Source organism: Oreochromis aureus, linkage group 19 (genome assembly GCF_013358895.1).
Source record: "Oreochromis aureus strain Israel breed Guangdong linkage group 19, ZZ_aureus, whole genome shotgun sequence".
Classification (NCBI taxonomy): Eukaryota; Metazoa; Chordata; class Actinopteri; order Cichliformes; family Cichlidae; genus Oreochromis; species Oreochromis aureus.
The window spans coordinates 21,417,030-21,438,366 of NC_052960.1; the positions used below are offsets into that span (position 1 = coordinate 21,417,030).

General features: G+C 40.8%; 2 protein-coding genes across 2 annotated transcripts; both read left to right on the forward strand.

Annotated features, from left to right (window-relative positions):
• The first annotated feature begins 9,163 nt into the window (after positions 1–9,163).
• LOC116322309 (rho-related GTP-binding protein RhoV-like) lies at positions 9,164–10,352 on the forward strand. The gene is made up of 3 exons (XM_031742340.2): positions 9,164–9,509; positions 9,590–9,648; positions 9,731–10,352. Exons 1-3 carry the CDS (start codon positions 9,383–9,385, stop codon positions 10,178–10,180), a joined length of 636 nt encoding a protein of 211 aa, XP_031598200.2. The 5' UTR covers positions 9,164–9,382; the 3' UTR covers positions 10,181–10,352.
• Positions 10,353–11,860: 1,508 nt separating this feature from the next.
• On the forward strand, positions 11,861–21,123 carry LOC116322344 (zinc finger FYVE domain-containing protein 1-like). The gene is made up of 11 exons (XM_031742378.2): positions 11,861–13,339; positions 13,429–13,933; positions 15,333–15,547; positions 15,661–15,767; positions 15,865–15,973; positions 16,097–16,194; positions 16,375–16,492; positions 16,598–16,768; positions 16,983–17,163; positions 17,280–17,393; positions 19,307–21,123. Exons 1-11 carry the CDS (start codon positions 12,830–12,832, stop codon positions 19,537–19,539), a joined length of 2,361 nt encoding a protein of 786 aa, XP_031598238.2. The 5' UTR covers positions 11,861–12,829; the 3' UTR covers positions 19,540–21,123.
• Positions 21,124–21,337: the final 214 nt, after the last annotated feature.

The following is a 21,337-nucleotide window of genomic DNA, read 5'->3' on the forward strand; positions in this document are numbered from 1 at the left end:
CAGCATTCAGTTTCTTCTTTTTTTGATGAGATTTTATTTTTTATTTACTTTTTCCAGTCTATTCTTCAGCATATAAACAAGGCTCGACCTCTACTTCTTGGCATGTTAGGATTTGAAGACACTAATACCTGTTGGGTGCATCCTTCCCCAGCTGGCACAGCAGGCCTTTATCATAAAGTAAAGTTCGGTCATTCTTGAGTTTTTATTCATTTTTGTGCTTGGTTAGGTTTAAGCATCAAAACTACTTGGGAAAAGTAGTTATAGTAGTATGTTGTAGGAGGGGTGTTTTCACACTTAGGCTAAGGGAAGAATGACACTGACATGCATCTGGGGTACGTGTCTATTACAGGCTTTGGTCTAACGCTGGGCTGTACACCACCTGATGAGTTTTTCCATGTATTTAATTACACAAACTCAAGACAGCCTGAGTCACACGAAGTCATCGGCAATCACACGCTGTGTGCTCAATCTAAGGTATAATTATGGGAGCTACGACAACTGGTAACAGATAACATTTAATGGACTGATAGCATTCAAAGCAGATGACTGCATGATTTACCGCGTACTGTGGCTATAACAATAAAGATAAGTCAATCAATAAAACCTCTTTACCATACCAGTGTTTGGCAAAGTGCAGAGGAAATGTGAGACCTAGGATCAATATTCTTAGGAGGTAATTCTTCACCAGCATATGTGCAAACATCTCCATATGTCTGACATTTTCCATTCTTTTTTTTACTTTTAATTGCATTGCTATTAAAGCCCACAGGATTGGTTCTATGAAGCTTTTTCATTTGATAAAAAATGTAAAAAGTAAAGTGCGTATTTTGTGCTCCATGTACATTGTGAACCACAATTTCAGGAAATTATGTTGTTAAAAAAGATGCCCTAGTTGTAAAGAACATTCACAATAACACAAAGAGACTGAGGTAATGTGCTCAGCATGTTCAGTTTGGTCTATCTACCACTACACAGAACAGTTGTCACATCCCTAAAAACATTGTTTCTTGTGTTTGGAGCTTCCACCTGCATGCTAATGTGTACTCAATCTGAACTCTGACTCTTGACCTTGGTTTGGTCAGTCAATGGCTGATGGTCATCTTGGAAATATGTTGAAGAGAAAGCGATTAGGCCGCTAATGGAGTCCATCCACTTTAGAGCCCTTGCCCTCTTACACTGGATGGTCAGCTGTGTCTCCTGAGGATCACCTCACCCCTCTATGAGAGGACCTAAGTGGTTTTTTTTTTATTGGGAAGGCCACTTCATCACAAGAGGAAGACCATCTATTAATGAGACACAAATAATGTGATTGTGACTTGGCAAAAAAAAATCCCTACATGACTTCTTTCAATCGTCTAATAGACGCAGAAGCTTGTACTTCACGTAGTAAGTGCATTATATGAAATATAAAGCTTTCAGGTTACTTGGATCAAAAGGGCGAATCTGGCTTCTGCTTTGGGCCTGAGCTGCGACTGATCTGGTTACATGTGGCAGAAGAGAAAGATCACAGTTGGTATTCATCCATCATTGTGCGACAATCAACACAACTCATTCATTATCACTAGCAGTTTGCGTGAAAAGTGTTTCTTCTCGTCAAAGCAGAACACGACTCTCGTCGGCTGGATCTCTTAATTCAATCTTCACGGAGCAGGAGCGGGGACCTGAACCAGGCTTGACAAAATTAAAGTTGCAGCCGGGGACCTGCTGCCTCAATCCCTGAGGAACGTCACTTTTGCACCACTTAATTTCATTTCCCTAATCTCATTTACACCTGAACTCACCGCAGTTTCACGGGTCTGGCCGAGGGCTGTCATGCACTGAGGTGAGAGTTTCTAAATGTAGTCAATCTGAGTTTAAATCCAAAACACCACAATAACTGTTAAAATTACTCTACGCTGCTTTGTGTGATGTATAATCATGAATCGGGATGCCAGTGGTAGCAGGGCCAGTCTATTTGCCATCCTAATAACAAGCAATGAACACACACAGCACAGCTGCTCTTGAGTAACTACTGAGGAAATTAAAAAGAAAGAAATGTCACAGATGTTTGCACTGAATGTTCTGAGTGACACTGTGAATACAGCTTCTCATATTTCCTCTACTCTTTGGCAAAGAGTGTGGTAGGGAACAGTTATTGATTGTCCTATCTTTATTGTTGTAGCTATAATGAGAGCTGCTGGAGGTATCTGTAAATCATCAGTGCTCTAATGTGGCTCGATCGAGCTCTTACTCCAAAGAAAACAGTCTTTATGAACTGGCAGATGCTCAGGGCAGCTTCAGTCAATGACACCCAGAATGTATCGTCCCTGAAACACATCACACCAAAAAAATGTATCGGTGGAGATTGGTACTTGGCATTGACGACACAGGACAGAATTGGTTTTGAAGGAACAAATTAATTATAGGGTGTACACTTACAGACAAATACTACATAAACAGCACTTGAGTCATCGGAATTTTTTGGTTAGAACATTTTGTACCAGGTTTGGCATCTCGTCACTGCATGGTAGCACTGGAGAGCAAAACAAACAAACAAACAAAACAAAAAATGAAGCTGACCCAGATATATCAGTCTTCTTATCCGGATGATCTCGTTAGTTTCCTTAAAACCACACACACTGCGTCTCAGTCACACAGAGTTGCCCACTTTAATCAAATATCACTTAAGTTATGAAACTCAGGGGGGCAGAAATGATACCACAGGACTTCACCTTTGTCCAAATATTTTCCACCTTTGGCACCCGAAGTAGCTCAAACCAGTTCTGGCGTGGCTCGCCACAGGGACACATTGTGCAGTGTTTGAAAGCGCAGTTGCTTTGCAAGCGGAATATCTGGTGGAGGCATCTTTGTTTTCACTTACCATCACAGTCTGATGCATAAGCTGCTGGCAGATTCACGTTGTATTTGAACAGTAACGTCATGATATTTATCTTTGAACTGTATGAAAACAGTCCAGCATGTTGAAGGTGTGAGAGACTGACTTCACACTTTAGATCACACTTTCAATTGGAGCGTTTTCCCCAGAAACGTTTGGACTTGTGACTGTGGGGAAAACGCTGGTGGAATTACTGATGTGTTGCAACTGAGCAAGAGGTCTTGCAAAATGCAGACTCAGTTTGATGTAGGTCAACCAGTTCAGACAATACAGTTGCATTTCCTTTAGGAAAGCTAGGTAGAATGCACCTGCTTTTCATCTAGTGCTTTCCAGTCTGACCGGTCTGCTGTGAAAAACGGAGCACACTGTGATTTATGACAGCTGTGAGGAAATTCCGGATCATTTCATTATCATTTCACCACAACATGCATTTCCACACATAGTTCCTTTATGTTACAAAAAAAATCAATTAATATCCCCAAACTATCAAAAATATGTAAATCTACTGGCTCATTTCAGACACTATGAGGTCTCCAAGCTCTCAGGTAGCTTGACTTGATTTCTCAGAGTGAATCAAAAGGCCCTGGAGGTTTCCGGCCATTTTTCTCTTGAGTGTTTTCTCTCAAAGAACAGGAAAGGCTGCTCTGTTTCCCACACACTCACAGAGGTTCCATATCAGTGCTATTTTACAGGACAGCAGTTAATAATCAAGCAGCTGCAGGGTCACTGTAACTCTGTCTTTAATCTGAAAGACTGTGCTTAACCAAAAATGCTGGTCTGGAGTTTTCTAGAGGGAATACTATCTTTAAACCCAACCAACCATCCACCCATTATCTTCCGGTAAATCCATTCAGGGTTGCAGGGGGTTGGGGCAGAACTCTGGGAGTTAGGTACTCATGGATTTATAAGGGACTTATTTAACGCTGTTTAATAAAAGCCAACTGTGTAGTTCATATGATAACGTGAGCATTTCGCTCACTTTGCTTTAATATTTCACATGATATTTAAGTGTGTAATCTTAGAAGCGAAATCCACAAATGATACTCTGTGTTTGTTTGTGACGTTGTGCCATTTGGAAAATTCGTGTTCTCATGTTAGTCAGCCAGTTACAGCAGAGCTTCCTGTTTGAAGAGATTGTAATCAGGCCTTGGGAGAACATATGCTGTGTGGATTGATGCCGAGCCAGTTGAAACTAAAATAAGGAGAAAGCACAGATGCGTCCAAAGGCCAAAGGGTGAAACCTCTGTTGATGTTGTTATCAATTTTGTGATTTGCAGGCCTTTCGGGAAAAAAAAACAACGTCTTTTAGGTTTTCTGTTTCTGGCAGCAGGGTTCCTGAATATTATGGCAAAACTAAGACTGAGATGTTGTCATAGATGACTCACCTGGAAACTAAAAGGTTCAGGTTTTCCATTTCTATAAATGAGAGCAGTCAACAATCCAGATTAAAGCTGTCAGCTATGTGACGTAACCATGAAAAATACATGGGAATGTCCAGCAGCTGGTTTTGTATTTGCATTGTGTAGCAGCTGGAAACTTTTCCTAACAAGTGTCTGAGAGAGTCTGCCAGAAAACATTTTGTTTGCAGGTAAAATAACTACAAAATGGCAAAACAAAGTAACCGAACTACTGCAAATGTTCACACTAGCATATGAACGTACTTTAATTAATTTTATTACATGTTCACAGTGTGAGGATCATCATGTGAATGTGCCCATTCACAGGACGCCGGGGGTTTCCTTGCAGTATTTTAAACATGGACACCTATAGTTCATCATGGTGAAGCCAAAAAACACCTGTGAAACTGAAGTTTGTTCAGATCTGATCCATTCTTCATCCTTCTCTCATGCAAGGCTGTGAGAACTAGAATATATACCAGCATCTTTAAAATAAATCAGAAACCCACATTTGTACTTCAGGTTTGTTTGGATTAAACAATAAAGAAAAACATATATTAGCTCATCTTAGCTTATATTTTTGTTACAGAGCCAGGCCACCTGCTGGCCGTACCTTTATGTGGAAATATCAGCATTACCTGACTGATTTTTAGAACTTCATTCAATAATTTTTCATTCATATCTAAAAAGCTAGTAAATGTGCAACTGCCAGGCTGAACATGAGGTAGTTTAAACTAAACGTTTCTCTGCAAATATAGATATAACATTCATAAATATTGATTAGTAAATGCATGTGACTCAACACAAAAGAAAGCTATTATTCATCCTTCTTAGAATGATCTAATTCTTATTTTTAATTCAGACAACAAAATCTTCTCACAGTTTTAATATTGCTCAGTTGTGACTCATGTAAAGTCCCACCATTCTCAGAAAGAAGATCAATCGATATCTTCAGAAATTCATCAACTTGTCCTAAGGCCACTTTGCATATAGGATCTAAAAGGATGGTTCAGAAAACATTTTTCAGGGTGTTTAAATGTGTGTTAATAATCCACATTCCCATGGTGCAGACAAATAAAAATTAGTTTTAGTTTTTGAACAGGTTCGTGGGAGAGCAGCTCTTTTTTCACTAAGGGCAGAGGACAGACCCCTTACGATGCTCTCTGGAGGGTAAAGTGGGATTAGTCTGCTGCTTCTGGACCCCAGCTAGGATTTAATGGAGCAGAGGTAACTAAATTGGCATGGATTCTTGCTGGCTAACAAAAGCCCCCCAAATCCTTAAGCTTTACTTAAAAATTGGGGCAGGATGACTTACCATAAGCTGGCTCAGATCCAAATGGCTAAAATGTCAATCCAGATTAACTGAAAATGCACTGATACCACAGTGCATCTCAATAACTGGCAACAAGGCAAGAATACAAATAAGGGTCATGTGCAGAACAGACGAAATCCACACAAGTCTCAACGTGAATCACTTTGTGTGGTGAGCATAAGGTTTGAGATTCACTGAGAAGAGGGCTGCAAATAAACTGAAGAGGTATCATCATACTATCTCAGCTCCCTACTGTCCCTGCACTACTAAAAACAAGTCTAGCTCTGAAACTCATTTATAAACTGGAAGGTCACTCCTACTATATGTACAGTGCCTGGCACAGACTTCCTTCGTCATTTTTGTCTAGCGCTAATAAAAAGTTGAAAGTTTTGAGATGGCGTCAAAAACATCAGGATGAAAATCTTCCTTTCACTCCCTTGAGCTGGTACGTGTGTGTTCCTCAAACTTCACTCTTCTGGACAGAGACCTCGATTTTGTGTTTTTTATACTAATATGCTGAAGCAATATAGTAAGTTATGTCAAACATGTAGCTGCTTAACTAAGCATGTTAGTTTTTGTGATTGTCTGGCATATCTGCTTTGGCTGTTAGCATTTATTAAAGTATTTAGTACAGCTGCTAGATCAGGTTTTCCCATAGATTCAGAGTGGAGTTTAGGGCGTGAGCATGTTACTGAGGGCCGCACGGAGAAGACTGAACTCATGAAGCACTTTTTTGTGAGTGTTTGTAACGGGACCTTTCAGAGAACAGTGCTTTATACTACAACAATATAAGTTTAATGACACATAAGGTAAAAGGTTCCTATTATGTGGGGTGGAGTGCGATGGATGCACTCCTCCTGCTCTAATTCTCATCTACTTAAAATGAGATACAGGAAATGTTATGCAAATGGCTTGTTTATGACTTGTTTTGTGGCCTGAGAGTGCCATGCTGAGCTCCGGCTTAGGGGGCAGCATAATCTTTTAACACCTATCTGGCAGAGATTCTCTATTGTTGTCAGATTTGATATGAGACAGGAAGTGCAGGCAGATGTTGAGTTTATTTTTAAAATACTGGGCTAATAGTTTGGGTCGAGACGGATGCATTTGTGCTGATCTTAAACTATGCCTTTAAATAAATAGACTGCAGTCAGAGCACACTGACAAGATTTATCACTACATATTGAAGGTGTGGAATTTGAAGTGAGCTCTATGCATGCCAGAGGGCTCTCCTAAGCCACACACAGAGAGAGTCTCTTCCTAAGCAGATTACCTAAATAAATCTATGTCGGTATTCATTTATGCATGTCTAGTTATACAAAAATAGACCGTGGGAATGCATAGACTAAACATGTTTATAGCAACGTATGCATCCCAGGACACTGAGCCATTAACACTCTGCTGACATCTGCTGCACGAGTTAAGGGTGATGCAAGCCTTTCACAGACATTTGCTTCTATTTGAAAAGCTCTGCGACAAATCTGAGATGATAAAAGAAAGTTACAGAAAAACAATCTTTGGATGGAAGGGTATTTAAAGACGATTTCCTGCATTTGACATTTACCTTGGATTAAGGAACAGCACATTGTGACTCACAGCTGTCAAAGGTGTGGCATGGGAGTTGAGCCGGCAGAATGATGTGTACGGAGAGGAGGTGGGGTGGGGACCAGATGTTGTCCTCCTACCACGGGGAATAAACTCTATCACTCGCACCGCAGGTGGTGGGAAAAGGGGGGAGAGAAAGGGAGAAGAGAAAGAGTAAGTGAGAAACAACGGCAAACAGGAAGCAGAGACCTTACAACACAATGCTCGCACAGTTTCCTGCAGGTTCAGACAGATAAGGAGCAACACTTTGTTTAAAGCTGCAGTTTCAACCCCCCAAACGTTTCCCGGGCTCTAAAATATGTTACGCCGCTTGCTGGTACAATTCTTCTGCAGTACAGCTGTGATATGTTGGAGTGCAAAACTTGGATTGTTTGCCAGGGAAACAAGCCCAAGGCTCAGTGCAAATGTTGCAACACAACATAGCTGCAATAGCAAGTTCAATTAAGGAAAAGTACAGTAAGATTATAACCAATTATTTTTGCAGACATTACTAATATTACCATAATGGCTTCTTTGTAAGGTCAGACACTGGCCTTAAAAATGTGGCGTAATGTAATCTAGATGCTGGATCATAAGAAAATGACTCCAGCTGCATTATAAACCAATTATAAATCAGTGGGGCAGAAGAGGTTTTCCAAGCCAAAGTTTTATTAATTCATGATTTTTTTTATTTAGTCAAAACTTCCATAACAGCAGGCTTAAAAATGTATTATATAATTTATTTAATGCATTTGGTATTTCTGCCTAGAAACACAAATCAAATGCATGATGGGAATTCAGAGAAACTACAGACTTCACAATTAAGCAGTTTCCCCTGAACTAAGGCTAACTGCCAGCATGTGATCAAAGAATTATCAGTGTGAGCTTCTTTAAGGTACTGTGATTAGTGGTACTAGCAGAGTAATATGCTGAGTTTCTGCAGATGTGGAAGTCACTGAATTGCAAATGCAGTTTGTATGAGTGTGTTTGCAACAGAGGAAATGTAAATATGAGATTTAAAAAATATGTTTGAGATTTGTGTGTGTGTGTGTCTGTGTGTGTGTGTGTAGGTGTGTGTGTTTGTGTATTTATGAACCCAGTCACCCTGAAAAAAAAGACAGATGGGACCTGACGTCACTACTATGAACTGGACTTGATGACAAACAATGACCTCCACTACTTCCCTTCAGCTCTGCTCTTTGCTCTTTGCGTGTCAGAGTAAAGCTGGTATTGAAATGTAATTTATATACCCAATGAAAACAAACAGAAAGTGGCAAGAAATGTTGTTTGGAGCTTCTGGATGCTGAATATTTCACTGTGCACTGATTAAAGGAATATTAAAATGAAAGAAAAAACGGTCAGCTTATTTTCGGTCACTTCAGAAAATCAAAAATGATTTTTTGAAAGTTGTGAATGAGTCAGAATAATTAGCTTTTCTGGTTGGTTTCACCAAGTAAACAAACTGCACTTGAGCGAAGCACCGTGAAGTACCCGCTCCATGCTGGAGCAACACTGCCCTCTAGTGGCCGACGTCCGTATTACCTCACTGTCGCGAGAACGTATGCATCTCCGCACAGCAGAGAATTTAGGAGTTCGTAAATCTAGTCTCGCGATAATATCGGGGTTATTACTACAGCTGTTCACGTTAGTATCCCGATTTTCAGAATTGGGCATGTATAGAGTTTTTAAAGTCTTGTCTGTGAAGGTTCTCAGTCATCCAGGTCATCGTAGTCAAAGGAATTTGCAAAGAAAAGCGTCTGGACTTCTTCAACTTAAAGAAGTCCAGACGCTTTTCTTTGGAAATTCCTTTTTAAAGTCTTCCACATATTTGTTTGTGTTAAGTTTACACATTTACAAACAAGCACTCTGCGAAATAAAATTAATTATCCTCTTATGCCGTCTTTAACGTCCAGTTAAGTGACCTTTATTGGATGAGTCGAATCGAGTGTTTGGTGGGAGTGACTATGTAAATCTGCATCAAACGGAAACGGTCAAAGTGTTGAGAAGAGGTCACTCATCTGATTGGGCGCCTTTGTTCTTTCAAATCGAGGTGGCCTTCTCCCTTTATTGCCACTAACAGGCCCCCAGAGTGGGAGAAGACATGTTTTACAGTAGTGCTGCACTCCTGCATGGACTTTCGCATTGCTGGGATTCTAAGATAGTGCAGTGATAATGTAAGGGAAGATTGCCTGTCATAGAACTGATAAAGCAAACAGAATGAGAGAAGAAGTGAGCTGCATGCTGGTTGGTGATGGAGCAGTGGGAAAAACCAGCATGGTTATCAGTTACATCTTCAATGGATACAACACTGAGTACAGGCAAACTGCATTTGATGTTTTCACAGGTAAGTGAAGGAGCCCTTTTATTTAAAGGTCAGATATTTCACCCAGCAATAAAGCCTGTTTGTCTCTACCTAACTTCCAGGATTGGTTCATGTGAATGGAATCCCAACCCGCATTAAGCTGATAGATACTGCTGGACAGGTAATTATCACATATCACAGTTTTTTTTCTAAACAGACAAGTGGGTCTAGTGCTTCTCATCTCTCAATGTTTGATCTATCAGGAGATGTTTGGCCATCTGCGCTCTCTGTGCTATGCCCATGTGGACGTCTTCATCCTCTGCTTCAGCCTCGTCAACCCCGTCTCATTTGACAATATCACCTCCAAATGGATCCCACAGATTCGAGCCGCCAACCCAATCTCCCCCATCGTTCTGGTTGGAACTCAGTCAGACCTTCGCCACAGTGTGGACGTCCTTATTCATCTGAACCAGCAGGGCACCAGACCGGTGCTCTTTAACAAGGCCAGACGGCTCGCAAGCAGGATCAGAGCTCACGACTACGTGGAGTGCTCGGCTCTCACACAGCACAACCTTAAAGACGCGTTTGACTGTGCTGTATTTGCTGCCATTAAGCACAAGCACGCTGGCACTAAATACAAAAAGCTCAGTTTGCTTAACAGTTTAAAGTCTCTTTATGATGGTGGATGGAGGAAAATCTTTAGATTCATGTGATCTGAAATCCAAAGTGCAGAGCGGGTATCCTCACTCGACTGTAACAAATCATGATTTTTGTTTTTTTTAACCAAAGTATCTTTCTACAAATTGTGGGCTGTGGATTTAAAGAACTGATCTCAAAATCCCCATCCTTGTGTGAAATGTGACAATCCGCAATACGGTGACTTCAGCCAGCTACACTTCCTCTCTTTATAACTTTTTGTTTCATATTTTGTTTGTTGCTGTTATTGTTTATATTTCTGTGTGCTAGGTAAGTTTTGTAATAAATGGATTAAGAAATGCAGTGGTTGTGATTTGCTTTCTTTCAAAAAGACAACATCAAATTTAAGGATTTGCCTTTAGAAGTTACTGTCAGTGAAGAAACGGAGGGAAAGCGCAGACTGGCATTTAGGACAAATGGTCCCCTGCTGCTGCTTTGAAGTGCTACTTTACAAGATAAAAGCCATTTAAATCCATCCTCTGCTTGGAAGCCTGATGATGGGACATGTTTCCCAAACCTACTTTTAAAACGCCCATCCACATTTTCCTAGCTATGGCGATGATCGGTGATGGAGTTTTAATTTCAGTGATTAGGTTAAGGATAAGATTTGGCCAACTAGAAGCAACAGCTAGATTTGGATTAGATATTAATTTAAAGGGAGTGAGATATTTAGAGCTTTTCAGAATGTTGTGCTAAACAGAACATTATCCTAAATAGTCTTGTTCTTTTATATTGTCAATATCAGAAATGGCAAACTCCAATTACATCACGGGGCACACACAGCCCACTTTGATCTCACTTGGGCTAGACCAACTGGTTGTTCTGTCAGTGTACAGAAATTTAAATGCACTTTTAATCCCTGCAGTATGTGAATATAATAAAAAGAAGTGCAATTTCAAGAGTATGTTTCAGTTTTTCTACTTGATAAAGAAATGCTGTAGTTGACTAATGAAATCTGTCAGCATGACTCTTTGGACTTAAATTGTAAAATTACAGAAATATAACTTTTTAGGCCAAATTGGAGTTTTTGCTGGGCAGATTCTGGCGTCCAGGCCTTATGTTTGACACACCTGGTCTATATGATCATATTTATATCCAGTAGATATCATCTATTGCAAATCTCAGTGTTATCTGCAAATGTTACAGTTCACGCAGACTCCTGCCTCACCTCATCTGTCAGCCTGTCCGTCTCCACTAAAAACAAGAAGGGGCTCAGAGCCGATCCCATCGCCACCTTGAAGCCATCTGTCACTCCTACTGCACACCTCACCACTCTCTTCCTGTCCTTGTCATGTCCCTGCACAACCCTCACATACTCCTCTGCCACTCCTGGCTTCCTCATGTAGTACCACAGTTCCTCTTTTGGTGCCTGCCTATCAGCTTTCTCTAGATCCACAAAGACACAATGCAGTTTCTTTCCACCTTCTCTATACTCCTCCATCAACACTCTCGAAGCAAACATCACATCACTGATTCTCTCCTCTCTTCTGGACTTTTTTTTAAAAACTTTTAATATTATATTATATTATACAAAAAATTCAAAAAGAACCGTTTTAATATGTGAGCTTTTAGGAGTTGCACAGAATGTAAACAGAGCAAACTATTAGTAAGAACTACGATTCCCATGATGCAACGTGGCTTCACCCTGCTCTGACCCTGTGACTGAAAATAATCTGATCAGCTGATCTGACCTGGCAACAAAATAACGTAGCTAGAGCAATCTGTCAGGGAGGGGGGCTGAAGAACAAAACAATGACACTGCTTGGAAGAATTTAAATACAGTAACTCTTCTAAAGACTTTTAAAACCGAATCGCGGCGATTTCCCTCCCGGTGTTTAGTGAAAGAGCCCGCAGATATTCGAGCTTTTGACATCGACTAGCTGTTGTTTGTTGATATGTTGTTGCTGTTTAGTTGACAGACTGGAGGCTAGCTGCTTGCTTGGACGGCTGTGAGCTGTGGTGGTTTGCTGGCTCGCTAATTGCAGCTTTTGTTTGAGGTGGGGGAAAAAGTTGAAATTGTCCGGCTAAAGTAGCTAGCTCTAAGCTAACTGTTCATATTTGGTTGCCAAGTAATTTACTGAATTTGCAAGGTATAGACCCACAGAGGGTCAGCTTGCTAGTTAGCCTGTTGTTAGCATTAACATTTGCTCATTTTTGTTTTGGTATTTTTTTCCCCAAAGAGGGTTCTTTGTCTCGTTAGGTACTGGTTACCTGTACACACTTATGTGTTACCTAACAGTTTCTTTCTTGCCTTAGATATATATTTTAGGTAATACTGCTGCTAAATGCTAACTTTAATGCATGAACAAGCTAACAGGGTGAAAGGATATTAAACGTTACTGAAGAAGACGACGGCTTTTACTTCACTGCCTTTGTTAGGTGCACTAAATGGCATTAGATCAACCGGTTTAGGTGTCTGAATTTCATACCGCTAAAACTAATTTGATCACTTACATCAGTGTTTAAACTTTGGATTAAATCAGTGTATTAGCAGCCCTGTTATCATGCAGCTGTCTTAAGTTTATTTTATTGTATTTGGGCATTTTAGTTTTCAGTATTACTGCACTGTGCATTTTTCATTAACTGCTATTGGAAGTAGCTGGTGCTGTTGTCAAAGCTGTTCCAATAAGCGCCAGTCTGTATTCAAGCTCACTCCTTAAGAAACGATGAATGGGTATGGCTCATCTTCAGAAAAGGGAGTCAATACTAGTCTGATATGTCAGGAGAGTTATTCCTGTGGTGGCTTTGAGGAGGCGGCATTTGAGTGTGTTGATTGCAAAAGCCTGCAGTGTGTTCGCTGTGAGCTCGATCTCCATAGTCATGACCGGCTAAAGAACCACGAGCGGGTCCAGCTAGGTCCTGGACATGTCCCATACTGTGACAACTGTAAAGGAGGTAGTGGGGATAGTGGCACGCGCCATCGATCTGTGGTCCGTTGCCAGAACTGCAAAGTTAACCTGTGTCAGGACTGTCAGAAACGTACCCACAGTGGAGGGAACAAGAAGAAACACCAGCTTACACATTATCCTCCGCCACCCAAACCTGCAGAAGGCAACTCTGTCCAAACATCTGCCCAGCCTGCTGTCTGTATAGCCGATGAGATCAAATCTCAGAAGGCTAAACTTCTGGAGAAGGTATCAAGCTTTCTTCTGGTTGATGAGAATGAGGAAATGCAGGTAAGCTGTGCAAGTGGGCATTAAATGGGACCATATTCCATTTTCTTTGTTTATGCTTTAAAGTTTTTACACTTGTTGTTTGTTTTAAGATAAAAGATGAAGCTTCCTTCATGAAGAGCCTCAGCTGCTCGCCCGACCAGCTGCTGAAGGTGGTGTCCATCTTTGGTAACACGGGAGAGGGGAAATCTCACACCTTGAACCACACATTCTTCATGGGCAGAGAGGTGTTCAAGACTTCTCCCGCACAAGAGTCGTGCACAGTGGGAGTGTGGGCGGCATTTGATCCCATCCATAAATTAGTGGTCATTGATACAGAGGGGCTGCTTGGGAACAGTTCCAAACAAGGCCAGAGAACACGTCTCTTACTCAAGGTGCTCGCCATCTCTGACCTCATCATCTACCGCACCCATGCTGACCGTCTCCACGATGACCTCTTCAAGTTTCTCGGAGATGCTTCGGACGCATATTTGAAGCATTTCACCAAGGAACTGAAGGCAACGACAGCACGCTGTGGCCTGGATGTTCCACTGTCCACCCTGGGCCCCGCTGTAGTCATCTTCCATGAAACAGTCCACACTAAGTTGCTGGGTTCAGGTAAAACACCTCCTCCAGTTAAAGGGTGCAATGTAATAACTTAAACCTTTAAAAATAACTTTATTTAACGTCTTCACTCTGACACTCTGAATATACAGTAGTTATCGATCACTGTATCAAAGGACTACAAGTGGCCCCTTTAAAGTCAACTGAAGGTTAAGCATTGCATATAATTTGGGGTTTAGCAAATATTAGCCTTCTATCCCTGTTATCTGGAGGTCAAAATCAGCTTTCCAACATTAGTTAAATCTGGAAATGATAAAGAAATGTACATATATAGCTGTAGTCACACCGGTTTTTACACATCTACATCTAGTTTTAACACCAGGTATTGTACATTATTGGGAATCATAATTTGAATTTGTCTAAACTCTAAGAGTGTGATGTGTTTTCCAGTCCTCAGTATCTACTGGTTTGTTTTCCTCTCGCTCTGGTATAATAATCAGCTTGCAGAGACTTGCAATTTGCTCAAGTTGGATAAGCCTTTTTACTGAGGAAGCCTGCCTGTTTTTACTATCGTCTGATATCTATCATTCTTTTTCTTTTTTCTTTTTTTTACAAAAAACCCTGTCTGTCTGGCAGCTTTTGCATTCAGAATTATGATTTGAATTCACTATTGTACCAAACACATTTTGCTTTTCCAAGATCAACTCTATAAAATCTCCACAGGTTCGTCTTGTTCAGGATTTATTTCTTCATTTCTATTCGTGTTTATTTCAGGTATTACATTATACGTGGTATACAGTATGACAATGTCTAAGGCAAGACAGGCAGGAAAAAAATGGTGGTGGTGGGGATTGGGGAAGACATAATAAAAGGATAGAGTACAAATAGAAATACACAATGTATCACCAACTGGCGCACCTGTAAGGAAAATAAACATACAACACCACGAACACAAACATTCAAAAAAGCACAGGTACATAAATCAACATAAATCATCTTCTTGTGTGTGAATGTAATAGAAACAAAGCCGACAGAAATAAGAAGACCCTTTGACCACTCTGGTGCATCACCTGGCAAAATGAAGCTGCAAGTTTCTGCAAGTTGTTTTTAACACAAAAATGGAAAAACTGTGGACACTAAGTGGTATTTATAAGGAGATAAATCATTTAAATTGCATTACTTTCAAGTTGTTGTTTAAAATCCGAAAGAACCCTCAAAGTGTGGGACAACAAACTTCATGTTTTCGCTCTTTGGTTTATTACCCACATGCTGTTTTTTGGAATGAAAGTCACATTTGTATTTCTTATAGAGGAAAATATTGTCTATTTCCCCACACATGTCACATGCATTCTTTCAAGCACAATATTTTAAGAACTGTCGATAAATGCTAACGGTTTATCTGCAGTATATTTTAGCCAATGTTAATAACCATTCAATTTTTGTCCTGTTGTAGATAAGTCATCCGAGTCAGTAGATCGGCTGCTGTTGGAGCGCTTCAGGAAGCTTTCACGCTTTCCAGAGGCCTTTAGTTCTGTCCACTACTGGGGTACGCAGACTCTCAGTCCTCCTACTGACTTTCGTGGCCTACAGAATAAACTGGAGCAGCTCCTGGATAACAACGCCACCCGTTCTCCACGCACGCCTGTGGTCATCTTCAAAGCCCTGCAGGTAGGGCTGCATTTAGAAGTCTGCTTGTTTCTGCATCACATGGTAATGCATTTTTGAATTGGTCTGACAGCAGTTTATGTATTAATATCTGCTGATCTTTAATTTCCCTACAGGCACTGAGCGAGCGCTTCAGTGGGGAAATTGCAGGTGAGCTGGTAGCACACAGTTGCTTCTTTCCTGATGAATACTTCACCTGCTCTAGCCTGTGCCTCAGTTGTGGGTAAGTATTTCTTGCAAGTCTTTTTTAAAAATCATTTTTGCTTCAGTCTTTTTCTGTTTCTGTTGTTTTACATTCTGTGTTAATGTGATTACCTCAGCTCTGGCTGCAAGAACAGCATGAACCACTTAGGAGAGGGAGTGCGCCACGAGGCGAGGCATCGCTGTCGTTATTCTGCTCAGTATGATAATCGCATTTACACCTGTAAAGTAAGTGTGGTGACTCAGCTTTGACTTTTAGCTTTCTCTGTTTTGACCATAACACTGTAATTACTTCTGTGTCATTGCCAAAGAGCCTTAAATTGAAATCATTTCTGTTGTGCATCAAATCAGGCTTGCTATGAAGGAGGAAAAGAAGTGATAGTTGTCCCAAAGACCTCAGCCTCCTCGGATTCTCCATGGATGGGCCTCGCAAAATATGCCTGGTCTGGGTAAGTAGTAAGGAAATAACCTGCGAGGGCATCTGTACCTAGGCTTTGGTTAACATCATTTTAAAGCTCTGACCTAAAATTAAATTCTTCTTGTCACTCCAACATGCATGCTCCACATCAGATTACATACCAGATTATTGTCATAAAAAATGAGTTTCATTTTTTTTAATATATGTTCAGGTATGTTATTGAATGTCCCAACTGTGGAGTGATCTATCGAAGCCGACAGTACTGGTATGGAAACCAGGATCCTGTTGATACAGTCGTCCGCACCGAGATCCAACATGTTTGGCCGGGAGTAAGTGGCGCCAAGTATTTAATTTATTTATCAGATGCAGACTATATTTCACTGATTTGCATAGACCCTAATTATGGCTACAGATAACCTGTATGTTTCTTGCAGTCGGATGGCTTTTTAAAGGACAACAGCAATGCTGCACAGCGGCTTCTGGATGGAGTGAACCTAGTGGCCCAGTCTGTGTCAGAGCTCAGTGTCAAACCCGCCAAGGCCGTCACCTCTTGGCTGACAGATCAGATCGCCCCAGCCTACTGGAAACCCAACTCCCTCATCTTGGTGAGTGACACACACAGCCCCATCCTCTGCCACCAGCTACCAACGGCCAAGTCAACACTTTCATGTTCACAAGGATGTTTACTGTCTGCGGTGTGCCTCTTACACAATCTACATTTGCATGTCTCATGATGAAACGTGGATTCGTGTTGCAGCCTCACTCTTTTAGCTCTTGCTCAATACAACACGGACTGTGATTATTTTTCTCTCATGCAAGGTGTGCCACAAGTGTCACACAGTCTTCCAGGATAACGACACCAAGCATCACTGCCGTGCCTGCGGGGAGGGCTTCTGTGATGGCTGCTCTTCCAAAGCTGCACCCGTCCCCGAGAGAGGCTGGGGTCTTGCCCCTGTCAGAGTGTGTGACATCTGCTTTGAGCAGAGATCTTCATATGCAGGTACACACACTCTAAATAATGTCAGATCTCCTCTGTTTTTCTCAAACCTCTGTTATGCTGCCATTTAACATCTATGAGCATTGCTTTAGTAAGGGTCTTTTTTTAAATTCATCCAGAACTACTTGAAGCAGAGCAAGAAGAGGAAGAAGGTGGAACACTTGCTAGGAAGGTTGGAGAAGCTGTCACCAACACATTCGGAGTCGTGGTCACTGCTATTGATATCCCACTAGGTGAGTGTTTTTCCGAAACAAAACCTAAAGGGGAGGGTTATGTAACCTGAACAAATGACCCAGTAAATGGTAGTACACCACAGCGATGCCCTCTTGTGGCTGAGGCCCATTCTGCTTATTTTCAGTTAAAAAGAAATGAATTTATTTATGTCATACTGGAGTCTCGCCAGGAATATGAGATGCCCTAATGACCTAGTTTTAATATAACATGTACTGCTATGAAAAGCAGGTCTCTATGCCGCAAATCAAGGAAACAGTTGAGCCATCTGAAGCGTTTTAAGTTAACGGCAGTAAAATGATTACATTTATATGGAGATTGCATTTTGCTGTAACTAGTTCCTCTTGCCAGCAAAAAATATTTATAAGCTAAAAAACTGAAACCCTCCCACACACACTGGCCACCGAACCTAAAAATGCCTTGGACACTCTGTTCAGGACATATCTGTGGCAACACCTCCATGCAGAAGTGCTCTCCCATCTAATGTTTAACACTGACAGTGTTTCAGTTCTTGTATCTACCAGATGTCTTTAGTGCAGTGATGTGATCGATGACCAGTTATATTGTTCTTTTTGTTTATGAGACTTTGCCAGGCTTGTGAGTCTCCTTTGCTTCGTACTTGTTTAATATTGATGTTAGGTTGCCTACACAGCATACATCTGTGAGAATTCCTCAGTGATCGTTTAACTACTCGGGATCAATCATTTCTGTACCCTTTGAACTAACCTCCAGGATGCACTTTGGCCAGTGAATATGAGAAAAAGCTTTTGTTAAGTGTGTTTGTTAAGCCAGTGTGACAGGATACTGTCAGGATTATCCAAATTGAAAGAACAAGTTCTGCTTTATAAGAAGAGAGTGTCAACTTTTGTACTTTTTCAATTAGGCCACAAACATATTCAGATTAAACAAAAAGTATTTGTGTAATCCAAACACAAGTTAAATATTTATAGATGTGAAGATACTATATATACCTGCAGGTCTAAATGTACTGGTAAAGGGCATAGATAATTATGCTTTGGACCACATGATATCTCGCTGAAGATATCTCCATATCTGTGACTACCCCAAAAATACCCCAGAGTAACGTCCTCTCCAATCACAACGAAATTAGCCAACTTACTTTTAAACCCAGCTCTTGTTTCTGTGTTCCCGTCACAACTTGAAACAAGGGTGCGCTTCAGGTAGTACTGGGGAAAGCTAAACATGGGTAAAGCTCAGAAGATGCCCCATTTAAGCCGTTTTAAATTCACGGGACTGAAAGAAATAATGGAAGGAGATTAATGTGAGTGTTTACTGACCACTTGCTCATCACCCAACAGAAATTCAGGGAAAACATTGTTCCCATTAAAAGAAGGCGACTGGGACAAACCCCATATAAAACATTATGTTGTCAGTTTTTACTAAGGTTTTTGTATGAATTAATCACGGGTGTAATTAGATCATATTAGAGAGCATTCATCAGCTGGGTCTGCTGACATAGTTTATGGGGAACTTCCAGTGTTGCCAACAGATATCCAGACCAAGACTGCTCAGTCAGCTCTGACCAGCTGTTCAGTGTTGGAGAATGCGGAGAAATTTAAGTTAAGTTAAAAAAATAATGGATAATGATTGACGATTGGATGAATGTTTTCAAGAATGCAGACTGCATCTAGCCTAGACCTGCTTTATGAGATTGGTCAGTATTACTATAAGAAGACTACAAGTGAAAATTTGAAAGAATTTGGTCCCACAATTTTTGTCCCTTGCCTACATATTTTACATATTCATATGCAGATATCGTTTTACAGACAATTATTGCGTGACAGAGATTCTATTAGGTTATATTGCAGTATAAACTTAAGCAAACAGGATGTGGTGTCATATAAAGTTTCCAGACCTGTGAGTGTGGTGTATTTATTTTCCACCCTCCTTTTAGGCCTAGTGAAAGACGCAGCTCGTCCTGCCTACTGGGTTCCTGACCAGGACATCCTGTCGTGCCACAACTGCCAGCGCGAGTTCACTGCCAAGCTGTCCAAGCACCACTGCCGCGCCTGTGGCCAAGGAGTGTGCGATGACTGCTCCCCCGAGCGCCGACCCGTTCCATCGCGTGGCTGGGACCACCCTGTGCGCGTGTGCACCAGCTGCAACCAGAAACCTGGAGAACTTTAACAGGGACGGCTTTCCTTCCTCAGAACACCGTATTGAACCGCTCACTAACTCAGCAGCCTGTCTCTGCTAAAGTATACCTCTCTTGCTGTCTCATATCAGTGGAAGGGAAATTTTTAGGCATATATGTAGGACATTTAGCAGATTGGGGATTTCAGCGTTCCCGTGGCCTTTGTAGAACAGCCAGAACGTGTGAGCTACTCGACTCGAGTGTGAAACCTGCGTTTCTACTCTGATCATCCGCGGTGTCAGTGTTTTGATTCTTATTGACACGAATCCCTAATTTTACTTGTAATAAGGCTGTCAAGCTATTTTTCTACTGTCAGAAAATATAATGAAAAATATAATTTAAATAATAATAATAGCTAGTTGAGAATGCTGGATGGGTTGGTGTGATTAGTTTCCAGCAATTCCTGTTATTGAGCATTTTCTCTGATGTCATATACGTAATGGCAAAGAGATATTTTAAACACATGCAGCCTACTGCAGGTTCCTTTGCATGCATGTACTGCAACATTTTAGTTTTTGCACTACGCCTTGTTCAGCTGTTATAGGCTGTTGCTTACCATGGCCAAAAAGCCAGATATCCAGGTGACGAAGCGGTCGCTCCAAACTGAGTTGAAATCTATCGCAGGAGGTCTTGATTTTGGATATCTGGCATGCCAAAAATCATTCAGGTCACTGTGTCTGTGCTGGTATTTTATCATGTAATATGTGGTCGTATGAAGACGTAGAACTATGTTAGAGGAAATGTTGAAAGTTATTTAAGTATCGACAATTGAAAAAAAAAATATTCACACTCTGGCATGCATGACAGTGTGAGAGATCATGGCCTTTAATTTGTTCAGAGGACGGTCTCTGAATAAACCTCACTATCTCTTTTAGTTAGCGGCATTTCAGTGTTCTTATGTTACAACATGTACTTCATGTTCATAATGTTTTTATTTTTGACAACTTTTGTTTGAATTATTATATAAATATTTAATATTTGCAGTTCCTGCCTGCATTGCATATGGATGTTGTCTTTCAGAACTCAAAGATACACAAATGGTCTTCAAACTGGTTTTACTTATTCCACTCATGCCTCCAGGTCTCTGTAGATGCAGTCTGTCATGATAAAGCCTCTTGACAAAGCACAATGGTATTTTTGTTCTGCTTATAATGACTTGTTTTTTCTGTTACTTTACATCCGTTATTGAAAGCTGTTTGCTTTAGCTTTTTTTTGTTGGTTGACATCATTCACTGCATGTATATTTATAGACTTTGTAGTGACACTTTGTGAACCACCCTTTTTCTGTCTTGTTTGTTTTTGTGTTTCAGCATTACGCAGAAATACTAATGCTCGAATGTGTCGAAGGCGAGACGTCGAACCATATGTAGCGACTGAGAGCTTTAATTATGTCTTTCATCATTAACTAGTTTTGTTTTACTGAGTATTGAGACCATTATCATATAAAGCACATGGTGATGCCTTTTAGACGTATGCTCATATTTTATTGTCAAAAAAAAAGCAACAAGGAAAAAAAGGGGGTTTGTCGATTGTATGCTTTGTAGATAAAGTTAATTCTCCCTTTGCCTAACGTGGAACTTTTTGGTTCTGATGTCTGATGAGAAGATGTTGTGTCTGCCTTGTCTCAAAATAGATTTATCTGTCTGAGTGTTTCATCACACACACACCTTCCTTTGAGATGCCAATGTTGCACAGGATATAATAGGAAATGCATTATGTCAGATTACTAGTACTGGAGTTCATTGCCATGCATATCTTTGCAGACTGTTCAAATACCCGTTATAGTGTTTG